Source organism: Marmota flaviventris, chromosome 1 (genome assembly GCF_047511675.1).
Source record: "Marmota flaviventris isolate mMarFla1 chromosome 1, mMarFla1.hap1, whole genome shotgun sequence".
NCBI lineage: Eukaryota > Metazoa > Chordata > Mammalia > Rodentia > Sciuridae > Marmota > Marmota flaviventris.
The window spans coordinates 80,273,262-80,285,458 of NC_092498.1; the positions used below are offsets into that span (position 1 = coordinate 80,273,262).

Consider the following 12,197-nt stretch of genomic DNA (forward strand, 5'->3'; position numbering starts at 1 on the left):
AGTGCTACATCCAGGAGAATCTATTGATAATTTAAAGACATACGCATAAACACACACCTAAATAGATTTTTAACATTTATCTACTTTACAAAAATAGAAAACAGTTGAAAATTAGGATATATTTGTACCATGGTAGCAATGAGCATGGACAAGTACACAACTTAGTCATTGCCAGAATCTCAATCTTTATTGTAGAAGTTACTTGGTACTTTGTGAGATTGGTAAAAAGAAGATCCCAGAAACATAAATAATTATTACTCTTCTTTTTCAGCTTCCCAAACCCCTAAAATAACAAGAGCAACTATAATTAAAAGGACATATTGACTTATATCTGCTATTAAAATTCAATCTAAATATTAACCCATCATACCTTATGACTGAAAATATTTAGAGAGACATTTCAGATCAAGTTTATCCTTATTTACATAAGAATTCCAGATGAATATAACTATTCAGTAATGTCTGATATGGAATACTCTTGATAGTTTTAAATAATGGAAAGATATTGAATATGGAATATGGAAAATTAATATCATTCTTTGGATAAAGTCACCTTGTAAATCAAATATTACCCATAAGGAGACATGAGTGTTTAGAAGAAGGGTTATTCTTGTAGAAGAAAGATCAAGAATGGGAGCACTCATTTCCCCTCCTTCCCCAACATCCCCAGTCTCTTTGTTTTAAACCATTGGATGTAGCCTTAAGCATTCGATGGACCTGAGGTCATTGCTCTTTCATGGCAGAGTGCAGTGGTCTATCAGGACAGTTCTGCTGTCCTTTTCATGTGGCCACAATACCATGCCAACTATAGATTCTTTGATCACAATACTGGAGACCCATGGTGGGAAGTAAAGATTTGCCTAAACATCCTGAAATGAATTATAGCACTTCTTCAATTAAATAATTTCCAGATTTCACACTCTATTTCTCATTTCAAATTATGCCTATGGACCTTGTCCAATATAGTTTATAGATGGTTCCATAATGAGACTACATGAAAAGTTTAATATAGTCAAATAACAAAACTCTAAAATGCCACAAATTACAAAAAAAAAATCATCATTACAAACTTCCTAAGAAATTAGAAATTTGACAACTAAATTTATTTGTTTAGGTTAAAATTCAAAGTTATCCAGCATTCACATTCTTTAGTGAAAATTCAAAGACTGATATCAAATATCTGACTATGTGAGTTAATTTTTTAAAATTTAAGTCCCAAATTTGTTATCCCCTACTTTTTCATCTGCCTTATATCAGATGAATTCTTGATGCTGTGGTGGGACTTGGGTTATTATTTCAGTTAAACTTTTACTTTTGCCTTTTATTGGAATGAAATAATTCTATCAAGATTTAAACAGTTTAATGCAATTTCAGTTTCACTGCAGAGAATTAGGTCTCACTTTGTGAAGATTTTATAGTGAATTGGATGCACCAGGTTATCGTATCACCAGCCCTTACCAACCCCATTTCAAAAACAAGTCAATTCCAAGCCATGTAGTAGTTTCCATAAACTAAATTATGTTCTCAGAATTGAGTGCATATTCCAATTCAAAGGCAGTTCCCAAAGACTGTGGCAGAAACTCAGTAGTTTAGAAGCTGGATAGTGAATTTTTTTTTTCTTGCTTTTATCAGCTAATCTATGCCAGTTTTGTGAAATACACAAGCACAGTCCAGCTCTGTATAGCTCCTCTCTCAGAGTAGCATCTAAGGCACTGCTGTCTTCTTTAATAGCCTCATGATGGTGGCAGACAGACATTGCCATAGTTTTAGGTATGTTTCTTTCTGTGCCAATATGTTCAATCCTTCTCTAATGTCACCTGGTCTTTGATCCCTGTGTTGGTAGTACCCCAGTGTGAACTATGTTGGTGTTTTACATAGGGCCACAGTACTCACCCTGCTATGAATAGGTACTTCTGCTGCCTCTTACAGTGGAATACTAATGCCTACAAAACATGTCATCAAGACTTTTCTCCCTCATATATAATTATCCAATCTAAGGCCAGCTTGAGAGTACATTGTGGGGAATGTTTTAAGCTCCCAGGCAAGATGTGGTAATCCAAGTTTGACCTCTTCAATTTCCTTCTTAACAAACAAAGTGGGATTTGGGGTCAACCTATCTAGAGCTAACTACCTTAAGCTGACTACTTACAGCCAGAATGTTACAGGAAATTCAGGAGCCTTGCCATGTAAAAGTAGCAATTACTGCCCTCTCTAGCAATGACTAAAAGGCCTGTGTATGGAAAGATTCTCTTTTCTCATTCTTATCTTGAAAGCTCATCTTATTGAGCTTTCAGTCCACACTGAAGAGTTTGGCTGACCAGGGCACCTATGTGAAGTCTAGTATCTATGTAATCTAAAATCAAGCCACAGAAACCAACACCCTTAAATCCTGAGCATTTGATAAGACTTCCGTATAGCTTCTTCTTTCTGAGGCCAAAAAGACAGGTTTTGCTTCCTAGACCATTAACAGATGGCATTTGCTGAGGTCCCCATGTGGCTAGCAGTTGGTTGGAATGCTCTGAATAGCACAGGACTCCAAGGACTGTCCCTTTGCTGAGACTGTACAGACTCCTCCTTTCTGCTAAAGTCACCAACCCACACCTTTGAGACCTCTGTGCAATATATTGAATATCTGTTGCATGTAGTAACACCTCTTTGAAAACAAACAGCCATTCATGTTTAGGCAGTCACCATAAACTGCAGTGATTCACCAAGATAAAATTACCACGTGGCCAGTGCCTCAGGCCTTCAGCAAGACACCTAAACCAACAGTTAAAAAAAATCAACTAAACCGTTTCTACCTTTTTGAAAAATCCTGACCACACACCATGCATGATGGTGCATAACCTGTAATCCCAGCTGATAAGGAGGCTGAGGCAGAAGAATCAAAAGTTCAAAGCCAGACTCAGCAACTTAGGGGGGCCCTGTCTTAAAATTAAAAAATAAAAATAGAAAAGGCTGGGGACATGGCTTGGTGGTTAAGCAATATAATCCTCAATATAAAAATAAGTAAATTTTAAAAAAATAAAAAATAAATCCTGACTACACATTAAAGTGCAAGGCCCTTTGTTACATATTCAAGTTCAAGTCCCACAAACTAAGCTTCACAGTTGTGCTATTTCTCATTAATCTGGCCCTGAATACCAGTTTCTAATATTCTCCTAAATTTAATTTCTCCACCCAAATTGCAGAACACTTCACAGGAACAGGCTTGTTCATAAGAAGTCCCAAAACTGAGTAGAATAAATGTTCTCTGGAGACAGCTCAGAATCTAAAGGGAATTGGTGAGGGAATGGGCTGGGCTGGACTACACAAACCTGATTTCTCCTTCCAAACTCTTGAGCTACAACACTAGGAGCATTACACTAAAGGGGTTTCCTGTACATACAGAAAATGAATCAATTGTCCCCTTTTCCCATAATTATTATTATATGCCCGTAAACCTTACTATTTGGAATTCCTTTGAAAACATTTGATTCGTGAAATGATTTAAAAGAAAATACTGCTACTTTAAATTCATTAAGATTTGGTCAATCTGGGGATTCCTTTAATAAGAATACCTGTCTACCAATTATGTATACAAATTCAAATTTATGTTTAAAAAAATGCTTTCCACTCAAAATAATCTCCAGGAACAATTAATTAATTAAAAGTATTTCCTTTATTGTTTAAAACAGTGAGATTCACAAACTATAAACAATTACTTTTCCCAATATATTTTAAATTAAAAGCAGACCTGCCAACACTAGGGGAATGGCCAGGTCCTTGAATCAAATGACGATGTAACAGAGAACTAAATTAAACATTACAGAGAGTTGTCCTTGGGAATCACTCCCCATTTCTCCTTGGGGTGACTCTCTTCTCACATCCACTTATATTTCTATCAAGGCCAAAGCCTCACCTCAGTGATCCCTCTCCAGTATGTATTTATTTAACCCCTATTATGTGTTAGGTGGACATCTTCCAGGTCTTCAACTTGGTACCACTGGGTATGATTCTTTAGGACACTGTCTCATTCACTAACTGATGAGAAGAACTTTATTAATTAATTCATGATGAAATACTTATTATTTTGAAAAGTTTAACATACTGTTCATACAAAAGTTTCTCATCTCATATATAAATATGCCTTAACTCAAAAGAATGAATTTACACCTGCATCATCCAATCATCTTAAGTTATCTTTCTGGTTTGCCTCAAATCATTCCATAAGCATAGCCATCTACACCCTCTTGAGACACTGAGCTTATTTAGCTACTGAGGGCAATAGGCCACATAGGTTTGTGTGGTCGTATCCTGTTACATTATATTGAGCTGGTCTATTTGTTATCATCTTTGTCAAGCCTATAGAATTGTGAGAAATGCATTGTAGAATTTGGAGTCTGATAGATTGATTTTTGAAGTGCCTTATAACTATTCAAGCATATTCTAAACTTCATAATATGCAAATTTGTGATAATTGTTCATGGAGCTAAAATGCAACTAAATTATTGACAGCATATCCTGAGATATGTAAAATGAAGACTATATCATCATTTTCTTTCTTTGAATTAGGAGCTGAAGCTAATTTTATGCTGAAAATTCATCCTCTGAAGAAATATCCTGTGGATCTTTACTATCTGGTTGATGTATCAGCATCGATGCACAATAACATAGAAAAATTAAACTCCGTTGGAAATGATTTATCTAGAAAAATGGCATTTTTCTCCCGTGACTTCCGCCTTGGATTTGGCTCATATGTGGACAAAACTGTTTCACCATACATTAGTGTCCACCCTGAAAGGATTCATAATCAATGCAGGTATCTAATGCTTGATGTTGTTAATATTAAATGTATTTTTCCTTGTAAAATCTCATTTGTTTGTTTCCATATGAAGAACTTGGCAAAATTTATAATTTTTTTCTTATTAAGTAAGAATAAAAAAATTTTCAGGAAGAAGTTTGTTCCTATTTGAAACTTTTATTTGTCCCTTGGGTTTTAAATTTGTTATTTCTTCAAATATTATTCATCCAGTATTTATCACCACAAAAAAAACCTTTACTTTTTATTAGTCACTTTGCATTAATTTCCAATAATCATGCTTTCGCATATAGATTACCTGTCTGGATATTCTGTATTTCTCCTTTCTGACTGTTCCACATTGGTGAAATTAAGGTTTGACACATTTTACAGTCTTTTTCTTACCAGTAGTTCATCTATCTGACTATCGCTGTGGTGATTGGGTTTAATTATGTTCCTTCTTACATGACCTCAAAGAAAGTTCAGTTACCCCACAGAAAGGCGTCAAAGGATGGAATTGATGTCTGAGACTTTTTTCTTATCATTTTGCGATTTGGATTCCACAGAGTACATGCTTAGCGTGAAAAGAGAACTTACCTAAGTTACAAGTTCTCATACATAATACCTTTGGCCTGCTGAGTATTCAGAGAAATAAATCTGTATAGTTCTTGTTTCAGAAGTCATTTTATTTTGATACATGTCCTATTTTTATAATTGCTCAACTCATCATACACTGCACATTCCAATGTACCAAAATAACTCTGTTATCTATTTGACCAGAGGAGGGCTGATTTATCTCCTAATGAAGCTTCCTGAGTCTCTCCTTGAAGGTGAATAACCCTGAGGAGTGGTTCTTACTTTCTGAGATATCACGGGATTGTCAAAACAGTTTTAATGAATTTTGATAGCTCATCAATAATCAACAACAAGCACCACTTTAAAAATTAGTGCAATGTTGTTGTTTTTTTCTTCTGTTTATTTTTTTATTGGTTGTTCAAAACATTACAAAGCTCATGACATATCATATTTCATACATTTGATTCAAGTGGGTTATGAACTCCCATTTTTACCCCAAATACAAATTGCAGAATTACATCGGTTACACACTCACATTTTTACATAATGCCATATTAGTGACTGTTGTATTCTGCTACTTTTCCTATCCCCTACTAAAAATAATATGGTATTTCAACTAAATTTCCAAAAAATATTTCCCCAAACATATTTCTCAGCACTCTCAAAGAATTTAGGATTTTTACATTTTCTTTGATTTCTCAAGTGAGAACATATTATAGAAGAATGTATTCCCCTCCTCTCTCTTCCTTGTCACTGATGTTTGCAAAGTTATCAGTGGCAAACTCTGATAGGAAATTACTGAAAATTCTTATGCTCCTCTTAGGAATTCACAGCATATCAAAAGCCCTTAGTTGTCCTACATTAAAAAAAAATTAAACCTTTTTGTTTTTTTGAACATCAAACCTTATAACTCTATTTCCTGCTCACAAGGAAATGTTCACCAATGTTAAACTTGTATCTAATTTGATAGATTTTTGAGTTTTAAAATTTCTCTGGCAAAAAGATTCTACTTCCATCTCCTACCATCTCCACAAATTTTACTGTTATTAGTATTCTGAAACTTTATGAAGCAAAGCAAAACAGACTTTGCACTTCTTCTTTTCCCATGTAGTGACTACAATTTGGACTGTATGCCTCCCCATGGGTACATCCATGTGCTGTCTTTGACAGAAAACATCACTGAGTTTGAAAAAGCAGTTCACAGACAAAAGATCTCTGGAAACATAGACACTCCCGAAGGAGGGTTCGACGCCATGCTTCAGGCAGCTGTCTGTGAGGTGAGAAGTTGCATCGTTGTGTGTTTTAGTGCTCAGATGCCACATGTTCCAAGAATCAACGTTTTTATTTTGTCTTTGATTTATGGAGTGAAAACATAGTACAGAAGAATACTTTCTCCTCTTATGGTCCCCAGTGTTACTCATTGTTACTCAATGTTACAGAGGGGCTAAATTGGGAGAGGGACATGCATATACAAAGGAAAGAATAACTTGTGTACATGAAGCTGCTTTTCCCTGCTTCACACTCCAAGAAATCATAGATGGCCTATGGTCCCATTCACACCACGCTATGGCCTTGCCTTGTAACTTGGCTTTTTCTTTCTCCAGTGGAAACTAGCAATCTCTAGCCAGGAACTAAGTGTGGTCCAATGACTGTGGTGACACAGAGGCTAGAGAAATAAACGTGAATGCTATTTATGAAGCAGCATTGTACATGGGCACATCATTCTAGCCTGACTTCATGTTTGTCAACTCAAACATATCCTTTACTTGAGGCAAAGACCACAGTCCAGATCCATGTTATTGTACAAGATCTAATTACATGTTTATTTTAAGAGTCACATTGGATGGCGAAAAGAAGCTAAAAGATTGCTGCTGGTGATGACAGATCAGACATCTCATCTTGCTCTTGATAGCAAATTGGCAGGCATCGTGGTGCCGAATGACGGAAACTGCCATCTGAAAAACAATGTCTACGTCAAATCGACAACCATGGTAATGTAGCAAGAGCTCCTCCACAGCTATGACTCTTTGAATTAAAGTACAAATTTAAATTGGCAACTCAGCTGTTCTTGTGCCAGCAAATAAAGAAGCAAGACACAGAACCAAGATAAGCCAGGAAAGAGGACGTATGAAACCATATAGTCTATAAATGTTGCCCAATTAAATATATGGCTTAACTATTTTGACAGCATCTAGTAGTGACTCGTTGATGAGCTGCAAGCAACTGTATAATACTTAAAGAATAAAAGAGATACAAGAGCTTCCTTTTTATGTAGTTTATTTTAAAGAAAAAAAAAACATGTCTTTACTTTTTACTGGTGATACATGTTTGCTATCTACAAACATACTAAGGAGTGCTCATGAAATGCGGTTGGCTGAAGGAATCTTCATAGTACAGTAGGTAGAAGCTAAACAGAGACCAGGAAAATGAAACAGCTAAACAAGGAGATTAGTCCAGTCTGTATGTCACTTCTTCCCTCTGACACTCATCTTTGTGTAGGGCCACTTCTTAGATCAGCAGGTGCCTAAGTTGCTTCCTGAGGGGTAGTATAAGCTTTGAATCCTATGTTTAAGTGCAGTCTTTTAGTGCCACAACTTCCCCAGCATTAGTCTATTGTAGATATAAAAAATGGACAAGAAAGCATCATTTATTTCTGATGTTGACACCTATTTATACATTCTTGAAAATGTTATAACAGAAACTGTAAAACTGTCCCAGTTCATGGGTACTGGTGTGTGGGAGGTTTTTCCTACAGCACCCTTAGGCCGAAAGAAGCTTAGTTAAGAACCTAGATATAAATACCTTACCTATTTGTGCCTGACAACTTAGCAATCAGTTAAAAACATTACACTCGATTGAATAGAATATATAGATCTATATTTATGTCATTTTTAACAAGTTACCCATGAACAGGAATTTCCTAAACTTTGTCATCAGAATGGATATTGCCAAACTAATTTCCAGTTCCATGTTGATATTTGTGTTGACCACCTTGGCCAAGGTCTGATGTAAGGCCTGAAAAACTGTGACCTACCTCCAGCTAGTAGTTTATGTCTACTTGACAGATGCCACCACTATATTGATGCCTTTGGAATTTTGAAACATTTTGCCCACTTCTGTGGTGTATGCTGTGGTGCTTGAAGGCACCTTGCCCATAGTTTGGGAAATGTAGTAGTAGAAGCGAATGAACTATGTTTAAATTTGTGGGGTTCCCATATATAAACTTTAAATAGGTCATTAGTTAATCTAGAACATTCTACCAGACAGGTTGAAAGTCAAGGGGTACGAATGTATGACCAGACAAAACAAGTCCGACCCTTGGATATCTAAGATTTGGAATTTGGAGTTATCCCAACACAGCCTTTCCCTTTGCGAATTCTCTTCTACCCAGGCTCCTTTCACTTTGGCAGACCTGCCTGCTTCTTTGTAGTCACTTCTTATCTATCTTTTCTTCTGTTTAACCTCTTTTCATCTGAGGTAGAATTCTTATTTACTTATTGGGAGTAGAGAAGGAGACAGGAGGAGCCATTTTATTGAGACAAAGAGAAGCTTTTTTTTTTTTTTTTTTTTTTTAAGAAAAGGAGAAGTAACAATGGCATTATTCTCAAATTGCAATACTCTTTTGAAGTTTTGCCAAGTTACTGAAGTCATCTCTTCATAAGTGTATTTGAAAGGATGGTGATGCCTCTCCAGGGAGGATTGCTTAAGCAAAAAAAAAGAAAGAAAGAAAGAAAAAAAAAAGAAAAAGAAGAAGATAGGCAGTGAGGGAAAGAGAAAAGAAAAAATGATGTTGTAACTTTCGATTTATCTCATGTCATAGATAACCTTAAAGAAGTAAATTGCAATTCTGGTGGAATTTTAGACAGTGTTTGGGGTTTGCCATGTCAGGAAATTGGACCAACTATTGTGAACTTCTTTTACCTTCTTCGTCATCTTTTCACCTGTTTAAGAAATGACCTTTCCACTTGTCACTCACGGGTGAGATTGAGGAATCCAAAAAGGAATGTGCTTGTTAATAACATGGAATCTTCTTATTTCAGTTATCTCAGGTCTGTGTTTTAAAGGATCCTCTTCCTAAGAATTCTCATTCCTTTCTTTTCTAGGGATGCATCCCTAAACCAAAAGAAGCTAAAACATTTTGATGTTTCCCTTGGCCGTGTATTTATTTATACATATAATATGTGCAACTTCTCTACAGCCCCTATATCTAAAGTTACCTTGATCCTGACTCTAGGCATAGTTACCTGCTTGTTTTGAAATGATCCTCTTTCTCTCCTGTTTGTCTATTCTGAAGAAATTTCAAACTTTTTATTAGTTAAACAAGTAATCAATTGCTTTGATTCTTGGCTTTATCTCCAAGCCAATACCAGTAGTGTTGAGCAGGATCCAAGCTTCTTGGTCCAACACTCTGGTTATTTTATTTATGAGGAGAAATAATTAATAAAACATCTTTTGTATGTCTAAATTATTGAGGCTAAAATTCTAGTCTTATACACGTAGTTATTTCATGAAGATCAATGTGAACCCCGGAGTAACAGAAATTACTGTTTTTGAGTATGTATTAATTGAAAGCACCATAGCAAACTTTTTTCATATAGTGTTAAATTTATCTGAACAACTCTATAGGGTGGTCATATTATCGTCCTTTTACAAAGAGAATTATTGAGGGTCAGAAAAGTTAAGTAAAAGTTGCCTGAGGACGGACAGCTTAAAACTTAGTAATTGCAAATCTGGGGCGGGGTCCATCTCAAATTTTATTTTAAAATCTTTACTCTTAACCACTTTGTCAATGTCTCAACCAAAAAGAAGAAGATATAGGGAAACCATGTCTTTGGAGTCACTTCTAAATGCTAGTGTCCACTCTTAAACTCTTGACTCATGGAACTATAAATCAGATGATTTGGCTGATGTAAATTATATAACAAGATATAATTTAAAGTAACTTCTCTTTACACCTTTTTCATATTTGTACATGGTTATTGGCAAATGGTATTACACTATTGAATAAATTATATTTTCCACTGCTTTTTCTGCAAGATTAAATGCCAGAATATAAAGCTTGAGTAATAATGTAGTTCTATAATTTGTCTGGTTAAAATGACAGTTTCAAGTACGGCATTGCTTCTGAGATGGTAGATGTTAATTTAAAATTGTTAATAGTGTAGAAGCTAAGGGCCTAGAATTTCATCCTGTCTCCCCACCCAGCTCCTCCAGGGTTATTCCCATCCTTTGTCAGAGCCCTCCCAGAAACCATTCACCCCACCCTTGGTAGAAACCAAGAATAGCACAATGACCTTCAGTCACACTGAAAAGAGACCAGGGAGCAAGAATGTGGAGGTCATCCAGCGAACCTCATCAATGGGATTTTCAGATGTTGATATGACTCTTGGTACTGAATAGAGGGATTCAAATAGACAAGAGCCTACCTTATCCTTATGGTATGTACAAGTGCATACAATGTATTCACCCGTACTCCCTAGATTAGGCCTAATGTTTCATTTTCCACAGGGCTTCTCCTGTGCCCCATCACTCTATGGTCAATGAGTCTTCATTTTTCTCCCACATACCTCCTTATAATTCCCTACTGCTGGCTCCAGAGCTCATGCCTCTCCTTACAGTGTGTTGGGATAGACTAGTTGCCAAGTGGATCAGCAACTTAGATGATGAGGCAGGTCGGCAGAGGCATGTTAGGCATTGTTGTACACTTACGTTTCCTTGCAATGCAAATAGTCAACACTGTGCCTCTTCTCCAGCATTTTTTTAAAGATGTGCTGGACTTTTAGTATACTTGTTTAGGGAACTTTACTTTTACCATGAATTACACACATTTTTTCTAGAATTGCTGATAAAGAGAGTTTGGGGACATATTGAACTAATTTTATCCATAACTTTGCTATGTGAGTTAACAAACGTTTATAAAGTTATTATATTTATTTCAGGGGATTTTTTTCATCTGATAGAGGCATTTTTAACATTGTCAATGATATATATAACTAATATTGATATCAGATCGAGTTCCACTTAAGGGAATAATTGTAATCTTTTAGTAAAGAAATGTGTTAATGTTTTGTAGCTCCATGACCAAGAATAGCTTCTTTAATTTCAGAAAGTGTTTAAAAAAAGAGAAACTGTTTGCTTTAAACTTCTCAGCTCTAACTAAATCTCTGCTCTTTTCCTGTTTCTGGGCTTTTGTGTCTTGAACACATACTATAAAAATGCTAATTCACTGATCATTTGTTTTGAGCCAGGCACTTAATATATAATATATATAAAAATATATATATATATTTTTTCTTGTAATCCCAGCTATTGGAGAGGATAAGGCAGGAGGATCACAAGTTCAAGGCCATCCTCAGCTACTTAGTGAGACTCTGTCTCAAAATTTCTTAAAAATTTTAAAAAGGGTTGAGGCTATAGCTTGATGGTAGAATCCCCCATATTTAATCCCCAGTAACAATAGTAATAGCAACAGCAAGACTAGCGAAATGTCTGACTTCAGCTTGCTGAATTCGCTATTTGAAATCATAAATGCCATGAGAATATTTCTACCATTGTTTTTTTGAAACCTAATTTGAATGCTTTTCATGTCCTCAGAAAAGCAGCCAGGAAATGATCTCTGCAAACAATATTCATCTGGATTTCTTTTTCATGGAATGCAAAGGTTATAGGCAGAAATTTCTTATCACAGGCTCAGAGGAGCCTGACGATTTTTAGTGCACCTCTGAAATAGGATAAAATGAAAGTTCGGAAAGGTAGCCCAATAAAATTCAAATTTGACTTGAAAATTTATGGAAAGAAATATTCTAATTAATTCAGGTGTTCTGATTAAATCATATTTACC

The 12,197-nt window shown here is 35.6% G+C and overlaps 1 protein-coding gene across 1 annotated transcript in view; it reads left to right on the forward strand.

The window, feature by feature from the left end:
* The window catches only part of Itgb8 (integrin subunit beta 8), an 89,983-nt gene that overhangs the window by 54,396 nt on the left and 23,390 nt on the right, over window positions 1–12,197 (forward strand). Inside the window, exons 4-6 of the mRNA XM_027932746.2 lie at window positions 4,555–4,801; window positions 6,468–6,633; window positions 7,189–7,347. Of these exons, the coding sequence (XP_027788547.1) occupies window positions 4,555–4,801; window positions 6,468–6,633; window positions 7,189–7,347 (572 nt within the window). The remainder of the gene's footprint in view (window positions 1–4,554; window positions 4,802–6,467; window positions 6,634–7,188; window positions 7,348–12,197) is intronic.